Source organism: Salmo salar, chromosome 13 (assembly GCF_965601325.2).
Source record: "Salmo salar chromosome 13, fSalSal1, whole genome shotgun sequence".
Lineage (NCBI taxonomy): Eukaryota > Metazoa > Chordata > Actinopteri > Salmoniformes > Salmonidae > Salmo > Salmo salar.
The window spans coordinates 11606624-11626617 of record NC_138303.1 but is presented as its reverse complement, the minus strand read 5'-3'; the positions used below and the strand labels follow the sequence as shown (position 1 = coordinate 11626617).

General features: G+C 41.2%; 1 protein-coding gene across 2 annotated transcripts; it reads right to left on the bottom strand.

Annotated features, from left to right (window-relative positions):
• Positions 1-6782: 6782 nt before the first annotated feature.
• On the bottom strand, positions 6783-19758 carry LOC106566393 (homeobox protein aristaless-like 3). Of its 2 annotated transcripts, none has more exons than XM_014134366.1 (4): positions 19297-19758; positions 8668-8945; positions 7968-8075; positions 6783-7781 (listed from the first exon to the last, which is right to left on the bottom strand). In XM_014134366.1, exons 1-4 carry the CDS (start codon positions 19658-19660, stop codon positions 7419-7421), a joined length of 1113 nt encoding a protein of 370 aa, XP_013989841.1. In that variant the 5' UTR covers positions 19661-19758; the 3' UTR covers positions 6783-7418. The 2 variants fall into 2 exon arrangements, with proteins under 2 accessions (XP_013989841.1, XP_013989842.1); XM_014134367.1 differs by having other exon boundaries at positions 8013-8075.
• Between the last annotated feature and the right edge of the window lie 236 nt (positions 19759-19994).

Genomic DNA, 19994 nt, shown 5'->3' with positions numbered 1-19994 from the left:
GATATAGGATCAGTTCCCCCTGCCCTTATATTTTATAATTGTAGAAATTTTTTTTCTCAAATGATAATAATGCTAAACTGATCCTAGATCTGCACTCCTAATCTGAGATGCTTAATGATTACTGGCCTAGATCACAGCAGTTAATTGGGGGAGGACGGGCTTGAATGGAATGGCTGGAACGGTATTGAATGGAATGGTAATTGAACACATTAAACACATGGTTTCTGTATGTTTGATGCCATTCCATTCACTCCATTCCAGCCATTACTATGAGCTTTCCTCCCCTCAGCAACCTCCTGTGGCTTAGATGTCTGATCATGAGCCTGATGTGAGAGTTCAGAATAGCAGCACAGACACGGCATCACTAGTTTATGATTCAGGGCAGTCAAGGTACGTCTGTGGCATAGATCAAAAGCTTGGTGTACTTCTTGAAACTACGGTCGGACGACAGCTTTGCAGATTTAATGACACGTTCAGAGGTATTTCTTTGGATAATGAGGTTAATATATGTATGTACAGGCGCCAGTGACAACCCTCACCCAATGACCCCGAATAAAGAGCCTGTGTGTGTGTGTGTGTGTGTGTGTGTGTGTGTGTGTGTGTGTGTGTGTGTGTGTGTGTGTGTGTGTGTGTGTGTGTGTGTGTGCGTGCGTGCGTGCGTGCACGTGCGTGTGTGTGTCGGACATGGATGAGGAACGTTTGTCGCACACCTAGGACCTAAGCCATTTTCCGCTCTGTGGTGTTTTTGATGGATGACTCTGTTGCACTAATGATAAACAGCAACGCAGGGTTGGGCCTTCATATTTTAGCCTGGTTTACTGAGTTAAGAGACACTAGCTCCTGTACTCCTGAGCTTACTTGGAATGCAACTTAAGTAGCTAATTCAATGAGCTCTACACACTATTTTCAGGTTAAAATAGTTCATTTACACTCTGACTGACCAGGCTTTAGAGAAATGTTGAGTCATCTTGTCTCCAGAATATTTTGCAATGAATAGGGACAGTTGATGAACTACTGTCATTTTAATACAAAACATTTATAGTACTCACTATATGACTGGTGTTTTTACAATCGCCTGAAGTAAAGCAATGTAATGACACATTTTACATGTCAATTTCACTGCATCACCCTATGTAATGTTAACTCTGTCTGTTTTACAGTTTAACACCTCTATGTTGAGAGTCTGATACCTCACCTTTAAACATTACAGTAAAGGTTACTTTGAGAGACCACATGACTCATTCATTGTGAGTCAGAGGCCTATAAGCCGTTACACAATTTCCTCTGCTTGTTTTCTACAGGCCATTCATCTGTCTCCTTAGTTTCTGCTCTGTTCTGAAGGCTCCTCTTATCTCTTCCACTTAATCTGAGGTTTAATCAGTGCTGGTGCTGTGCAGCTGGAGAGTGAGTGCCGGGGTGTATTCATTGGGACGCACAAGGGAAAACGTTTTAAAACAGTCTGAAAATGTGCATTTCTTATTGCACAAGTCCAGGTAGTTGTCCCTCCCTGTTTCCGTCTGCTTTCTTCCGTTTGGTGCCTAATGAATATGGCGCTGCTGCTGTCTCCTAGGGTCTGGCTGGAATTTGAAGGCTGTATGTGGGTGTGGAAAGTGTCTCTGATGGGTTTGCTTTTCACTCCCTCTACTCTGCTCAGCTCCTCTATTGAAACCACATGTCGGCTTACACAAAACAAGGCACATATCAGGGGAGGCCGGGAGGGGACTGGCTGGCATCTAATCTGTTCCAGCATTGCTGTCATAGTACTGAAGTAACGAGAGGGAAGGGAGGATGGGAGGAAGAGAGAGAGCACAAAATATTTGCCCATAGCAATCTAACCTAAAGTAGCTTTGAAGGATCTGTCTTTCACTGTAAATCATTTTCTTTTTAACCCAGAGAAGATGCATTACCAAAGAAATCATCCGGTATGGCTAGCTGACACATAGTGGGCATCTTGTCATGTTCATCATCCTGTCATGTTTACCATCTTGTCATGTTTACCATCTTGTCATGTTTACCAGATGGGGTGGTGCCACGCAACTCTACATTTCAGAGTAGCACCAGCCAATGACGAGAAGTCATTAAACAGAGAAAGAGCATGTAGTTATTTTCATCTTCCTCCAATCAATAGTAGCCAGCAGCCACACCATCCTGCTGCATCCTACTGCTGGCTTGTTTGCCTCTGAAGCTAAACTGCCCTGCAGGGTTGGGCATGGTCGATCCTTGGATGGGAGACCAGATGCTGCTGGACGTGTTGTTGGAGGGCCAGTAGGGGGCACTCTTCCCTCTGGTCTAAGGAGACCCCAATAACGGTGTTGTATAAAAAGGACAAGGCCATGCATTTACCTCCAATCCCTTCTTATACATTGCTCTACATTTTTTTTTGTATGGTCATTATCACAGTATACATGATCCCAATATTAGCTCCAAGACACCGCTAATTAAAAAATATATATAAAGTGGATTGTGAGGATTTATTGGTGCATTGAACCATGCCGTAGTTTAAAAACTATTTGGATATGTTTAAAACAATGACGTCATATCTGAATTCCAACATCTTTGTGCACGTTCGGCCATTGTCTCCATGAGTTACAATAACTCATGAAGGCTTTCCCTGGGTCATTGAAACCCATGTGTAATGTGGAAAATCATGCCACACCACCACTGTGTCAAGGAAAGGACCTATCAGTATACAGTAATTAATCAACTCTCCATAAAATACTCCTTGTGATAAAAAAAATTAAGAACGACCAGGGAATTATAACCCCAATTTCTTCAGTGAGACATAGCTCATCATTCATTTCAGTTTGGAGTTTACCCTCTCTGTTGCCAGATGTGAACTAGGTAGACCCTGCATTCTTAATACAGAGTGGGGACTTTGGAGGGATGCCTGATAGCTGCCCTACACTTCATCATCAATGGCATAGTGCAGTCGCTCAGTTAGTTTTTCATTAATAGGCCTACCACTTTAAACTGATGCATGGGGTGCCATCCGAAGGCCTCTTGATGTGAGGCCAGCTATACTGCTACACACACACACACACACAAACACACACACACACACACACACACACACACACACACAGACACAGACACACAGACAGACACAGACACACACAAAGAGCCCTTCCCTCAACGGACAGACCGCTCTTATAGTCCTGGATGTTGTGTAGGAATATTTTTATTCTGTACAGGCTTCCTTCTTTTCACTCTGTCAATTAGGTTAATATTGTGGAGTAACTACAATGTTGTTGATTAATCTTCAGTTTTCTCCTATTACAGCCATTAAACTCTGTAACTGTTTTAAAGTCACCATTGGCCTCATAGTGAAATCCCTGAGCGGTTTCCTTCCTCTCCGGCAACTGAGTTAGGAAAGAGGCCTATATCTTTCTAGTGACTGGCTTGGTGTATTGGTACACCATCCAAAGTGTAATTAACAACTTCACCATGCTCAAAGGGATATTCAATGTCTGCTTTTTTTATTTTGACCCATCTACAATAGGTGACCTTCCTTGCGAGGCAATGGAAAACCTCCCTGGTCTTTGTGGTTGAATCTGTGTTTGAAGTTCACTGCTCGACTGAGGGACCTTACAGATATTTGTATGTGTGGGGTACAGGGATGAGGTAGTCATTAAAAAAACATGTTAAATTATTGCATACAGAGTAAACTTATTATGTGACTTGTTAACCAAATATTTTCCCCTGAACTTATTCCGGCTTGCCATAAAAAAAAGTGTTGAATACTTATTTATCCAAGACATTTCAGCTTTTCATTTTTTCTAAATTTGTAAAATTTTCTACAAACATACCGTACATGACCAAAAGTACAGTACTGCAGATGTTTTGGTACCCTTCCACAGATCAGTGCCTCGACACAATCCTTTCTTTGAGCTCTACGGACAATTCCTTTTCGATTAAAAAAAACACATTTATTTAGAAATATCACATTTAGACCCTTTACGCAGTACTACTTACTCGGTACTTTGTTGAAGCACCTTTGGCAGTAATTTACAGCCTTGAGTCTTCTTGGGCATGACACTACAAGCTTGGCACACCTGTATTTGGGGAATTTCTCCCATTCTTTTCTGCAGATCCTCTCATGCTCTGTCAGGTTGGACGGGGAGTGTTGCTGCACAGCTATTTTCAGGTCCCTCCAGAGACGTTTGATTGGGTTCAAGTCTGGGCTCTGGCTGGGCCACTCAAGGACATTTAGAGACTTGTCCCAAAACCACTCCTAATTTGTCTTGGCTGTGTGCTTAGGGTCATTGTCCTGTTGGAAGGTGAACCTTTGCCCCAGTCTGAGGTCCTGAGCGCTCTGAAGCAGATTTTCATCAAGGATTTCTCTGTACTTTCCTCTGTTCATCGTTCCCTCGATCCTTACTAGTCTCCCAGTCCCTGCCGCTGAAAAACATTCCCACAGCATGATGATGCCAACACCATGCTTCACTGCAGGGAAGGTACATTAGAGTGTCTAGTTTGAGAAACAGATGCCTCACAAGTCCTCAACTGGCAGCTTCATTAAATAGTACCCGCAAAACACCAGTCTTAACGTCAACAGCGGAGAGGCGACTCTGGGATGCTGGCCTTCTAGGCAGAGTTGTAAAGAAAAAAACATATCTGACTGGCCAATAAAAAGAAAAGATTAAGATGGGCAAAAGAACACAGACACTGGGACAGAGGAACTCTGCCTAGAAGTCATCTCTTCACTGTTGACATTAAGACTGAGGTTTTGCGGGTACTATTTAATGAAGCTGCCAGTTAAAGACTTGTGAGGCATCTGTTTCTCAAACTAGACACTCTAATGTAATTGTCCTCTTTCTCAGTTGTGCACCGGGGCCTCCCACTCCTCTTTCTATTCTGGTTAGAGCCAGTTTGTGCTGTTCTGTGAACGGAGTGTTACACAGCATTGTACGAGATCTTCAGTTTCTTGACAATTTACCTTATGGAAAAGCCTTAATTTCTCAAAACAAGAATAGACTGACGAGTTTCAGAAGAAAGTTCTTTGTTTCTGGTAATTTTGAGCCTGTAATCGAACCCACAATGCTGATGCTCTAGATACTCAACTAGTCTAAAGAAGGCCAGTTGTATTGCTTCTTTAATCAGAACAATAGTTTTCAGCTGTGCTAACATAATTGCAAAAGGGTTTTGTAATGATCAATTAGCCTTTTAAAACGATAAACTTGGATTAGCTAGCACAACGTGTCATTGGAATGCTGATAATGGGCCTCTGTACACCTATGTACTGTAGATATTCCATAAAAAAATCAGCCGTTTCCAGCTACAATAGTCATTTACAACATTAACAACGTCTACACTGTATTTCTGATCAATTTGATGTTATTTTAATGGACAAAAACGTGCTTTTCTTGCAAAAACAAGGACATTTTTAAGTGACTCCAAACTTTTGAACGGTAGTGTATATATACTGTATGTTTATTTTGTGGAGTCTGACATTGCTCGTTCGGATATTTCTTAATTTTTATTTTGGGAATTTGTGTGTATTGTTTGTATTGTTAGGCATTACTGCACCTGCAATAACATGTGTAAATGACCAAAACTATTTTATTTAACAGTACAGTAGAGTTCACTACAGTAAAGTAGAGTTTAATTCAGTACAATGTACTATACTCTACTTGTCTTTACTGTACTGTATTGTACAGTATTGTGCTCCACTCACTGTACTACACTGCACTGCACTCCACTGTACTCCACTGTACTGTACTGCATTGTACTCCACTGTACTCCACTGTACGTTAACATCAAGGCCATGGTGGACTGACCAAATTTCAACTACCTTTCAACGTCGATGGACGTCCGGTGTTGGTCGGTGCTCAGTGGATTAGAATGCTTGTTACAGTAAATGGAAAGAGAGGGTGCTCATGGGTAGGTGTCAGTAAGAGGTGGGAGAAGTGACATTAACCGGAGAGTGAGAGTGAGAGACAGAGAGAGGGAGAGACAGAGAGAGAGAGAGAGGGAAAGGGAGTGGGAGAGAAAGAGAGAGAGAACAAGAGAGAGAGAGAGAGAGAGAGAGGGGGGTTGTCCAGACAGACTGTTTTAACACTCTTGCTTTGACCACCAGATAACAGAAAGAAAAAGAAAACAGTTATGATCTGAACATAACAGTATGGCAGTGGAAGGGAGGACAGTAACAGGAGACACTATGAGCTGAACATAACAGTATGTCAGTGGAAGGGAGGACAGTAACAGGAGACACTATGAGCTGAACATAACAGTATGTCAGTGGAAGGGAGGACAGTAGCAGGAGACCCTATGAGCTGAACATAACAGTATGTCAGTGGAAGGGAGGACAGTAGCAGGAGACCCTATGATCTGAACATAACAGTATGCCAGTAGAAAGGAGGACAGTATCAGGAGACCCTATGAGCTGAACATAACAGTATGTCAGTGGAAAGGAGGACAGTAGCTAGGAGCTGAACATAACCGTATGTCAGCTGGAACAGGAGGACAGTAGCAGGAGACCCTATGTGCTGAACATAACAGTATGCCAGTGGAAGAGAGGACAGTAGCAGGTGACCCTATGAGCTGAACATAACAGTATGTCAGTGGAAGGGAGGACAGTAACAGGTGATCCAACTGTGGATTGTGACTACTACAATTTCCTATCGTAGCCAAATCAGTTGCAGTCATTACATTGCAGATTGTTTTGTATTTCGAATTACGAGTTTTAATCACTTACGTCAAAAACAAAATTTGATATCAGTAAAATCAATATAAGTAATTGATAGGTCTCATGAAGGAGATATGTGTTGTGTTCGGTAACGGAATTACAAAGCATAAGGAAATATTTATTATACTTACAGATGGTACATTTATCCAAAACTAAGTGTAAGTGTTGATATTAGTTGGCAGGGGTCTTGTCATCAACATTATTGTGTTTTGATGTATTTCTGATAACTTTTAATACTTTTACTGGTAGATGTTTTCTAAGACCCCCTTCTGTTTATCCAGAAATCAAAGCCTTTGCTTATGACAAATATTCAAGATGGAAAATGGTTGAAAAATGGTATATATGCATTCATTTCCACAAAATATTCAATCTTGGTTTTCATTTGACACCCAATTTTACCTGTTCGTATTAACTTCATATGTTGGTCCTTTTACATGGAAATGCCCAGGCACAAAATACCTAACAAACTCAAAGGTTGATCATGTCATGTTTTGAAATCTGTGGGTTTACGTTATTGGGAGAAGAATAGCAGTGTGTGTGTGTGTGTGTGTGCATATTGTAGTGAACCACAGGAGAGAGTTTTGACTTCTGCTGTTATCAACATGCAGCAACACAAACACATGTGGCCATAACTATCCATGGGGTAGCTAGTATACAAGATTGAGTTTGAATGTGTGTGTGTACATTGGCTCAGTCAGTACATAGTAGGGATCTGACCCTGACACTGTGGTGATCATGTAGGCCAGGATAGAAGACTCCCAGGGTCCTTAGCCTTCATCCGCAGGGCCAACAGGCTGGATGGCTTATACTCTGTCTCGGGCCCCGGCTCAAAGGAGTGGCCCCCGAGGGCCCCAGGGAAGCTGTGGAGGGAGTAGAGGCTATTTATGCCAGGGTGGTGTGGGGGGTGATGGTGAGGGTGGTGGGGGTGGCTGGAGGACGGGGGCATGCCCATGAAGCCCATGGAGGAGAGGTTGCTGTGGGGATGGGGGTAGGGGCTCATACAGGAGGAAGACATGTTGTCAGGGCTCAGGACACAGCCCCCGCCGGACCCCCCGCCCCCTCCTGCACCAGCTCCTGGCCACAGGTTGCTCTGCATCTAGAGAGGAAGAGAGTACGTCAGATTAGATTGAGAGATGAGCGTGCGTAGGAGTGACGCCACATGTCGGAGGACAGTACCTGGTAGGTGGAGATATCATATGTAGTAGCAAAGTGAACTATGTGTGTCGATGTGTCGGTGTGTGTCAGTGCGTGTCGGTGCGTGTCAGTGCGTGTCAGTGTGTACCTGGTAGGTGGAGATATTGTATGTAGCAGCAAAGTGGTTTCGCACCTCCTGGATCTTCCCGTAGCGTTCCCTCTTCCTCCACTTGGCCCGCCGGTTCTGGAACCACACCTGAATGGAGAGAGAGAAAGGGATCAGAGGACATCTGCCACTTACCATAATTTACTTTCAAATGCCAAAGTTTGTTGTAAGGCAACAAGCAAAAATCTTAATTTAAAGGACTGAGCAGCAGTTCTACTTAGCATTTCTGCACATAAATATATTAGCCTATAATCTGGATGTATTAAATGTTTGCAGGATGGTACTGCAAACTATTGCAGTTGCAAACTGAGATAGTTACTTTAGCCAGGATAGGGGACTGAGATAGTTACTGTAGCAGCCAGGATAGGGGACTGAGATAGTTACTGTAGCAGCCAGGATAGGGGACTGAGATAGTTACTGTAGCAGCCAGGATAGGGGACTGAGATAGTTACTGTAGCAGCCAGGATAGGGGACTGAGATAGTTACTGTAGCAGCCAGGATAGGGGACTGAGATAGTTACTGTAGCAGCCAGGATAGGGGACTGAGATAGTTACTGTAGCAGCCAGGATAGGGGACTGAGATAGTTACTGTAGCAGCCAGGATAGGGGACTGAGATAGTTACTGTAGCGGCCAGGATATGGGGACTGTAGGATGTGTAAAATGTGATGAAGAGGGGCATTACCTGTACACGGGCCTCTGTCAGTTCGGTCCTAAGGGCCAGCTGTTCCCGGGCGTAAACGTCAGGGTAGTGAGTCTTCTGAAACACTTTCTCCAGCTCCTCCAACTGGAAGGTACTGAACGTGGTGCGGTTACGACGCTTCTTGTTCTTGCCTGATAGGTCGATGGAGTCTGCGATTGAGTCCCCTGTTTGGAGACCATTGGTTGGCTCCTTCAGCTTGATGCAGCAGTCTGAGCCAATCACTGGGTAGCCCATGGGCTTGGGACCCACCTTCTCTCTGGCTGAGGGAGGGTACAGAGAGAGAAAGGAGGAAGATAGGGCTTACTATGAGAAAGTGTGTGTGTGTGTGTGTGTGTGTGTGTGTGTGTGTGTGTGTGTGTGTGTGTGTGTGTGTGTGTGTGTGTGTGTGTGTGTGTGTGTGTGTGTGTGTGTGGTGTAACGTCCACTGTAAGAGGCATCAATGTAATATTCTCCATAATAATAAACAGGATTCATTAACGTCCACTGTAAGAGGCATCAATGTAATATTCTCCATAATAATAAACAGGATTCATTAACGTCCACTGTAAGAGGCATCAATGTAATATTCTCCATAATAATAAACAGGATTCATTAACGTCCACTGTAAGAGGCATCAATGTAATATTCTCCATAATAATAAACAGGATTCAGCCACGCAGACTTGTCTTTTCTCAGGAGATATGACTAAGATCTGAAGGAGGACGTTGGTTTGGAAAGGAGTGAACGTTCCTATGTTGTCTCAGGGGTCCCACTGCTCTCTTACAGACCCCTGATACGAAGTGAGAAAAACAGGCCAGATGAGCCACGACGACAAGACAAGCAAGTATATGTGCAAAACACTAAGTGAGCTGCTGACGGTATTCTTTTACTGTTATGCACAAATTTGTACGAGATAGAGTTGGAAATAAACATGGTTGCTTTTATAAAACTCTTGCTTTTTTCCTCTTAATTTAGTATTTTAGTTTGAAGTCTCCTTATTATGTTTTAATCAGATCTGACCAGACACAACATTCCAGACCACTGTTTGTTTTGACCCGCATTAAATGAAGGTCAAGCCCCCCTGAGCAGAACTCAAACTGATGTGTTGTGGGTTTGAGGAGGTTTCACATGGACTTAGTGTTTGGGATCATATTATGGACAGAATATATTACAGATTCTTCCAACTGATTTAACAAGTTCAAAGTTTCTTTTTGAAGACTGAAAATCTCGTTATGTGATAACTCTTATTGTAAGAACACATTTTTGACATTGTGAGTCCCAAATCATTTGAGTTTTTAATTCAATTTAGAAAGTTAGACATTTGACCAAATTTGATACAAAGTGTCATTGTGTGTATAAAATAACAAGGCATGGTCAAATATATGCATTTCATGACTATGATAGATAAGACACACAGACCATCTATTCATTTATGTGATACAAGTCACTTCCAAGTAACTGTACTGGACAGTACCATTATGGACTGGGTGTGTTTGGATCACTTGACAGTACCATTATGGACTGGGTCCATTTGGATGACTGGACAGTACCATTATGGACTCTGTGTGCGTTTGGATGACTGGACAGTACCATTATGCACTCTGTGAGTGTTTGGATGACTGGACAGTACCGTTATGGACTCTGTGAGTGTTTGGATGAATGGACAGTACTGTTATGGACTCTGTGAGTGTTTGGATGACTGGACAGTACCATTATGGACTCTGTGAGTGTTTGGATGACTGGACAGTACCATTATGGACTCTGTGAGTGTTTGGTTGACTGGACAGTACCATTATGGACTCTGTGTGCGTTTGGATGACTGGACAGTACCGTTATGGACTCTGTGTGCGATTGAATGACAGAACAGTACCATTATGGATGTCACTGGACTAAAACATTATGGATGTTTCACTCAGGCTGTGTTTGGATGCTGTTCTTCATGTTAATGATGGGGTCCCAGAAGATAATTATTCTCCCTCTGTCCCCTTTGTCCTATCTAGACTTTTTTCCCATGTCCTATCAGCAGGCTCACTCTGAAGACAGTTGAGAGCAGTCATTCAGGATAGTCCTATTTAACTTCCTGTCCCAAACAGAGAAGTATTTTATTTTACCACAACACTACATTCCCCCCTATTCCCTACATAGTGCACTACTTTTGACGAGGGCCTATAGGTCTCTGCACAAAAGTAGTGCACTATTTATGGAATAAGGGGTCATTTTGGGACACACCCCTGATGTTGGTTTAGAATAGATCCAAACACACACCATAGTTCATCTGTGGCATTGTGTGACAAAACTGCACATTTTGAAAATTGCCTTTTATTGTCCCTAGCACAAGGTGCACCTGTGTAATGATCATGTGGTTTAATCAGCTTCTTGATATGCCACACCTGTCAGGTGGATGGATTCTCTTGGCAAAGGAGAAATGCTCACTAACAGGGCTATAAACAAATTTGTGCATACAATTTTTTAGAGAAATAAGCTTTTGCTGCATTATCAGATGTCAGACATATTTTTGGTAAAATGTCAAATTTCAGGAACATTGAATTGGGTTTAACAGTTTCTTAAATTTAAAATATATATTTTATTTTTATTTTGTATTGTTCATTTTTGGACTGTGTAGTTCAAGAAATGTCAACATGGATGAGATCTGGGGTTAGGAATACCTGGTCAATTCAGCATCCCTCTAACTCACTATACTGAGATCTGGGATTAGGAATACCTATTCAATTCATCATCCATCTAACTCACTATACTTAAATACTTATTTATATAACATTTTAGGCAACGTGCTATACCATCCCCCCTGCTTTACAATCCCTAAACCCTAACCCTCTTCCCTTCCAAGCACCAATAGACAAAACAGGAAGACTAGTCTTCCTTTGAAGGTGTGTGAGTCTGACTGTGTCCCAGAATGTTGGACAGCAATCAAGTGTCATGTGAAAACAACATATCTCTACTCAAATCTGACCCAGAAAACCAACACTCAGGTTAAATTCACAGACAGACTGACGCCAAATGGATTATCTTGTCCAAAAAAAGTATTCTAATCATACCAATATTTGGGGCTTTCTGTATCTCATTCTTATATGGTCCACAACCCATATTTAAAAAAAGTTTAATGAAAACCCTTTCATTAAGGGTTTTAATAAAAGGGCAATTCCATTGTAACAGAATTGCGATTTGACACAGATTTTTCACTTTAAAATGTATGCCATACAAAAAACTGTGATTTTAAAGTTTAACAAACTGTGCACTATGCACAAGGACTACTTTTGACAATTTACACTGAAAAATCTGAACCAATCATAAATGTCTATGTTTCACAAGTTTGGACATCACAGTACAGCACAGTAGAGTACAGTACAGTACAGCACAGTCGAGTTCAGTACAGCACAGCATAGTAGAGTTCAGTACAGTACAGTACAGTAAATATGTTCAATACTGTAAACTGTACCGTACTCTACTCTAGTGTGCTCTACTGTACTGAGGTCTACTCTACTGTACAGTACTCTACTCTACTCTACTGAACTCTACTCTACTGTACAGTACTCTACTGTACTGAACTCTAATGTACTGGACTCTACTCTACTGTACTGGACTCTACTGTACTGGACTCTACTATACTGTACAGTACTCTACTGTACTGAACTCTACTGTACAGTATTGAACTCTACTGTACTGTACAGCACTCTTCTCTACTGTACTGTACTCAACTCTACTGTACAGTACTCTATGCTAATGTACTTAACTCTACTGTACAGTACTGAACTCTGCTGTACTGTACAGTACTGTACTCTTCTCTACTGTACTGTACTGTACTCAACTCTACTGTACTCTACTCTAATGTACTGAACTCTACTGTACAGAACTCTACTGTACAGTACTGTACTCTTCTCTACTGTACTGTACAGTACTGTACTGTACTCTACTCTACTGTACTCAACTCTACAGTACTCTACTTTTTGGTAATTCCGTTACTAATTTGGTAACAGAATTACAAGTTTGAATCACTTAATAATTCATAAACAAACTTGATATCAGTTTGAGTTTATTTTATTTTTACAGGGACAGTGCACATTAATCAACGTTTCAGTAAAAGTGCCGGTTTTAGCCAGCCGGCTAATTTTCAACCCCAGTCCCTGGGTTGAATCACTATAACTAATTGGTAGGTCTACCTTTACTTGTTACTCCTGTGAACTTTCATTATCCTCCCTCCTCATGAGGGAGAGAAATTAGAATATATCTTAAATATAAGTGGGTGTTTGGTAACAGAATTACAAGGCACAAGGCAATATGTGTTGATATGAGTTGGCAGGTGTGTTTGGAGGTATTTCTAATACCTTTAACACTTTTTTTCTGGTAGATGTTTTCTAAGACCCCTTGTCCATCTGTTTGACCAGAAATAAAAGCCTTTCCTTATCACAAATGTTCTAGATGGAAAATGGTATCTATGCATTAATTTCCACAAAATATTAAATCTTAGTTTTCATTTGACATCCAATTTGATATGCTCCTATGAACTTCACATGTTGGTGCTGATTGATCCATTTGGATGGAAATGGCCGAAAGGGAAAGGGGGATATCTAGCCAGTTGTATGACAGAAAGGGAAAGGGGGATATCTAGTCAGTTGTACGACAGAAAGGGAAAGGGGGGATACCTAGTCAGTTGTACAACAGAAAGGGGGGATATCTAGCCAGTTGTACAACAGAAAGGGGGGATACCTAGTCAGTTGTACAACAGAAAGGGGGGATACCTAGTCAGTTGTACAACAGAAAGGGGGGATACCTAGTCAGTTGTACAACAGAAAGGGGGGATACCTAGTCAGTTGTACAACAGAAAGGGGGGATACCTAGTCAGTTGTACAACAGAAAGGGGGTTACCCAGTCAGTTATACAACAGAAAGGGGGGATACCTAGTCAGTTGTACAACAGAAAGGGGGATACCTAGTCAGTTATACAACAGAAAGGGGGATACCTAGTCAGTTGTACAACAGAAAGGGGGATACCTAGTCAGTTATACAACAGAAAGGGAGGATACCTAGTCAGTTATACAACAGAAAGGGAGGATACCTAGTCAGTTATACAACAGAAAGGGAAAGGGGGATATCTAGTCAGTTGTACAACTGAAATGAAACAGAGAGGTGCCGGGGGCTGCCTTAACCCTTGTGTTGTCTTAAGGGTAAAAAATGACCCGCCACTATGTTTAACAGCAGAGAAAACCCCCTAAATTATATTTTTTCAACTTGAAAATTGATTATTTTTTCTAGAGTGAGCCCAACATTAGAAAAAGTGAAACATCGTTTTTGTTCATATTTCCATGTAAGATGTACACCACCAGGGTACAAAGATTGTCTTAGGATCATTTTTGACCCGGCAGTTATTAAATCATTTACACACCACAAAAACCACAAGGACACAATGAGAAATTGAGATTGTGTGCTACTGATTGGACTCTAATACTTAAACTTTATTGTGCATGTGCTGCATCTCCCCTCCACGACCCCACACATGACTCAAGTTCACAGACAAAATCAAAACAATTTCAGACAAAATAAAATGTCTGGAAAGTGTTGTTAACTAATTGGGAATGCAGTCAGAGGCTATAAAGGTGCTGCAGATGACAGTACCCCCAGTTCTCTCTTTGCTGAAGCCATGAGTGCACGTTTCAGTGCCCAACAGGTAGTAGATCAGATTTTTTCAGATGTCCGGAGGAACAAGAGAACAATGATTTAGAAGAGGAGGTATCTTGAGAAGAAGATCACCATGGTTGGCACGGAGAGAGGCCTTCTCATCAATGTTTGCCATCACCACCACTCTAGTTTCTTACCTCCCAAAGAGGAACAAGAATGTGGTCCTCCTGAGCACACTGCACAAAACGGCTGAGATCAGTGATCGTGAGGACAGGAAGCCAGCCATCATCCTGGATTACAACCACAACAATGGAGTCGTGGACAACCTGGACAAGGTGATTGGAACTTACAGCTACAGGAGGATGACTGCCCCGCTGGTCCCTGGTCATCTTCCCTGTCCTCATACAATGCCTTCGTGATATGGAAGAAGATCAACCCTACCTGGATGCCTGACAAGGGCAGGGTGTTCCTGGAGCAGTTGAGAAAGGCACTTGTAATTCCTCATTGTACAGTATATAACAATATATCACTATGTTGCCAAAAAAGTTAAAGACCGTTATTGTTTCCCTTCAATAAAATGCATTCAAAACTACTTTCTGCACATTTCTGCTACTTTCTTAGGCTATACAAGTGCTCTCTTGCTAAAAAAGTATGTTTACACCTATGCAGTATCTTTAGGAATAATAATAAACCTTTACTTTAGTACAGAAAACAATTATGACTGGTGTGTTGTAATAAAAACGAGTGGTGTCCACTGATTAAATGCAGTCTTTCTGCATTGTGAAGTGGGAAAAATCAGATATTCACAAAGTTTCTTCATGCAAAATAGATTTGGGGTTTCAAATTCAATTAAGCTGCTTTATTTTAGTGAAGGCGTGTCATTTTTTACCCTTAGGACAAGTGGAGTATACAGAATGTTAAGACTACACAAGGGTTAATTGACAGCCACGCCGGCTGGGTAACAGTGGGTTAACTGCCTTGCTCAGGGACAGAAAGACAGATTTTTTACCATGTCATCTTAGGGATTCGATTCAGCAAACCTTCGGTTATTTGCCCAATGCTCTAATCACTAGGCTACCTGCTGTGTCTGTGTCTGTGTGTGTGTGTGTGTGTGTGTGTGTGTGTGTGTGTGTGTGTGTGTGTGTGTGTGTGTGTGTGTGTGTGTGTGTGTGTGTGTGTGTGTGTGTGTGTGTGTGTGTGTGTGTGTGTGTGTGTGTGTGAAGCATGTACGTGTAAGTGTGTGTGTGTGTGTGTTAAGCGTGTACGTGCAAGTGTGTTTGCGTGTGTATAAAAAGTATTAATTCAAGACCACAGACAAAACCTATGGAAATAGAAAAGTATCCATTTTAAATCAGACCATGGTATTATCTAGAGGAAGAATAAGTGAAGAGATGGAGTTTCTCTATCACACGGTTGTCTTTGGCAATAACATGAATCAGACTGCTGTATGTTATTCCTACACACACAGATATATCACTGTCCTTATCAGAACTCACATCCCTTAATAAAGGCAACTTTAGTGGATAGATTACAAACGTCAATAAGTAATACCGAAGAAGCACGTCATTTCCTAAGACTCGAGTTCACGGGATATTAGGTTTTAGTAAAGTGTTTCAAACTTGGAACGCTGTGTTGGTGCATGCCTCAAGCCGAAGAATATTATCTGTATTTTTAATTTCATCTAGTTCTTTAAGTTTATTATAATTTAGAGAATGTTCTGAATATGGTTAAATATGATAGATAATATTGCACCCCCCCAAAAAATGAGGATGTAAAAAAAAATTCTAAATAAAAAGGACAGGGTCTTCCAGAGTCAATATTTGCAAATAGGGCCTGTTGCATAAAACACATATTGAGCATCTAATTAGGAAATGTGTAACTTTTTTTTGCGTTTCAGAAACAAAACTGAATTTTTAAATAAGAAACCTTCTCAATTTAAAATGAACTCAAGTTGTATTCTGTTTTTTGTTTGTTTCGTTTATTACTGTATTTTGTGGAGGATGCATATGATTGGTGTGTTTATAAGATGTGTATGGCACGGTGGAAGCTCCCGCCACCGACGCCGTAATCACGCCGTAATCACGCCACCGACGCCGTAATCACGCCGTAATCCCGCCACCGACGCCGTAATCACGCACCTAGACGGCTCAGGTTAAAATAATGACGTTTTTTGATGTCGTTGCACATTCATTTGAGTCGACCTAGCCAATTTCGGTGGGCTGGCTATTATTTTTGTAGTCGTCTAGTACTATAATGTTCCATGCCTTTAAATTCGTGTTGTAACATCTTATTCACATTTTATTTTCTAATAATTCGAAAGGGCAACATTGGGGATATTAGGTTCACCAAAACAACTAAATTCTGAAAAGGAGCTCGCATGGAACAAAATAACAGGCCTAATTCAAGATTTTCGACCTATGAAGGCATAGCAGCATTCAGGGCCTTGTTTCCCAGAGCCTTCGTAGCGTTAAGATAGATCATAGTTAGAACCATTTTACGATGTATCTTTAGTAGCCGTGCTGTTTCCCAGAACCTTCGTTAGTAACGTTGCTGTTAAAAATCTTCACACCTCTACGAGTGATCCAGACCACTCATAGAACAGCCATGTTTTCGGCCCTTACGCGTCACTTTATTCACAGACATCCCAGCTAGTAACGCGAGCGGAGTGGTCAGTATGTTAGGGTTAAATTGAGGCAATATTCCGAAATCTTAAGGTTAGGCATTAACTCTGAGTTCAGGTAAATTCAGGTAAGGGCTAAGGTTTGGGATAGGCTTAAAAAAATTAAAAAAACATCCCAAAAACAACTTTATATCGCCTGATCCGAACGTGTAATCTTTGGAATCAAAGGCAGATGCTTGAAGGTAACAGCGCTCGTTGTTGCCTCCCGATGTCCTCAGACATGGATGACCGTTGAATACTGACTTGCATCACGGGTGACCTGTCCTGGCTGTGTTTAGGCCGTCTGACTTTGACGGCTGATAACTTCAGAGCGAAATGTACTACAAATACAAAGTTGGCAAAGTATTTGCAATTGTTACAAACAAGTGAAACGATAAAACAATGCTTCAAACGAAAACCGTGATGACTGCATTAAAAGGTAAATAGGCTAGGCCTAAATGGACCGATATATTTCAATCATATTGAAATCACATTGATCTATATTTTGCCACTAGGCTACTGTCTGTATTTTTTTTTGCCTCAATATGTTTCATGTGTGACAACATGTGCCCAATCTGTGATTTAGTGCATTATTATCGGGTAAACGTAATACGCCACCTCAATAGTTGCAGCCATAGATGGTAATATCTCTCTAGGAGCTAATCCGTCGTCAGTATTGTGGAATAACTCGAATGTTAAGGTAAGATTTGAATGGAGAAAGCTGATCCGACAGCAGCGTGGCTATTCTTTCGATCCTATCAATAGGCCTACTAACCACACGACACATGGTCTAACGATGCACTTAGCGAAGGTACTCTCTACTTGTTTGTTTGGGACACACTTAAAAAGTTGGCTCGTAAATAATGACGCAACTGGTACGATCATCGTTATGCTTAAATTACATCGCAACTGGGAAACAAGGCCCAGATCTACAAAGTCATTCCGTTATTTTTTAGGGATTTCTTCAGCCGGGGCCTGCTGTGTGGACTAATAAACACCAGTCCTTTGATGGTCCTTTGGAACGTTATCCTAAATGATAGAAAACAAGCTAAATAATTAGGTGAACAATTAAAAACAGACATTTGGTGAAAAGGAATAACGATCATTAGATGGTACATAATGATTCAGGGGCTTAGTAAATATAGTAAATATTATAAATGTAGGATTTTCACATAAAGAATGCAGGTTCCTGATTTTACTTCAATATTTGAATGTGTTCAAAAAACATGATATTCTAAAATGTAAATTCAATTTAATGTAGTGTTTCATTTCCAATTTTTTTCATGGTATTTACTCTCAATTTAAGAATTTGTGTAGCTCAATTTTGTGGGTAATACATTTTTGTTGTTATTTTATTATACTCTTAAACAACATTATATGCATGTTTGAGGAAAGAAAATCATATTTATATAGCAGTATTAAGCAGTTTGTTGTGCTATGAGGTGTAATGATTCATGATAAACGAATATCAAAACCTTATGGGCAAATGTACGTTAAAAAATGAGATTACCCATTCCCACTATAAACAAGGTCATGCGCATAACAGCGCGTAACAATTCATACTGGAGGCACATGAAGCATCGTACTATGCTTGCAGTTACACCTCCACTTCTGTGTTCAGCAATGCGTGATAAAGTGTGTTAAAATGGCAACACAAAAAAACACAAAAAAAACATTAAGACATGATCACTGAAAGTAACTGATCAAAAAGACGAAGTAGATCTAACGAATAATAACAGTTGGGGAATTGATACACTTCTGTTGGAAGTACGCCATTTATTTAGACGCTGGACTTAATTTATTAGTGTTTGTGAAACACCAAAAGTGAAGTATATTATACATCAGAATACCTCATGTTAGAAATACCAAAAAAAAAGCTGATGTAAATAGTTACGTAATTTAAAAAAAAGATAGAACTAGCACAATATTCTTCACAGTGTGAAGACGTTTTTATCCAAAGGCCTTGAAAAATATGCATAGGCTATGTGCCGCGACAAAGAAACCCTGAATATATCCACAGGTCTACAAAATAGGTGAAAATGTAATTTTGAAACAATTTGAAGTAGCTGACAACAAATGTTGGTCTCAATTATCTTATCACGGGCATGTTTCTTTTTCAGAATGGATATTGCATAATGTTTCAACGGTTTCCACACGCAATAGGATATTACTCAGTTAGGCCTATACCATTTAGTTAAATACATCATTATTATAATTATTGTGTGTATTATTATTGCATTTCCCCCTATTTTCGTAGAGAGGCTATAACTTTTTCACAGTTAGCCTCACACTGATGGCCGTGATTTAGATACAAAAAAATAAATAAAAATCTCCACTTACCCTCGGAGTTGTTTTCATAAAACGAGCCCTTCCCGCTTATTGATAAACCATTTTGATCCTGATTAATATTTTCCATATATTTGCTATGTTTGTTGGGCGAGGCGCGAGGGTTCGTGGGAGCTGCCCCGTGCGTAAAGTCCGCGGGTGCGCCGTCATTAAACCGTCCCATGGAGCTCGAGCTGTAGAAGTCACCCTGACCCCGGAGACTCAGACGGTGCGCGAGAGGAAGGTGTGCGTTTTTCTGAAATTCGTCGCAGGGAAGAAACGAACCCGAGGAACTATGCTGCTCCAAACCAGGTGAGTTCTCTGTTGGTGTCCGGTTTGGCTGCGAAGAGAAAGACAAACAACTATCCGTCTCCATCATGAGGTTGGTCCGGAACGCACTTTAACGACTACCGGTTACAGTGAAAGCAAGGCGCCTGTGCGAGCCCGAGAGAGTGGGTTTTTTCTTCTTCTCTTCATTTCAAATGGGTGGGATTTAGGAGATCAGGAACAAAGACCCGTGAAACAGGGAGGACGAGGCGGGACAGCGGGCTGATAGGCCTATGATCCGCCAAGAATTCAATCACGTGTGGTTCCTGTCGCTACAATTAACCATCGAACTCCTCTTTCATTTTGTTGCAAAAACAAACATATTACAAATCGGGGCAGGGTTAGAGAGAGCATTTTACGCAAGGCAAATTACGCACAGATCCAGG

Bases quoted from the DNA above. Each gene is read 5' to 3' on its own strand.
- LOC106566393 (XM_014134366.1), bottom strand. From the start codon at position 19,660: ATGATGGAGACGGATAGTTGTTTGTCTTTCTCTTCGCAGCCAAACCGG. The intron at 8,076-8,667 runs GTAATGCCCCTC...CTCTCCATTCAG, and splicing joins TGACAGAGGCCCGTGTACAG to GTGTGGTTCCAGAACCGGCG. The intron at 7,782-7,967 runs GTACACACTGAC...CTTCCTCTCTAG, and splicing joins ACAATATCTCCACCTACCAG to ATGCAGAGCAACCTGTGGCC.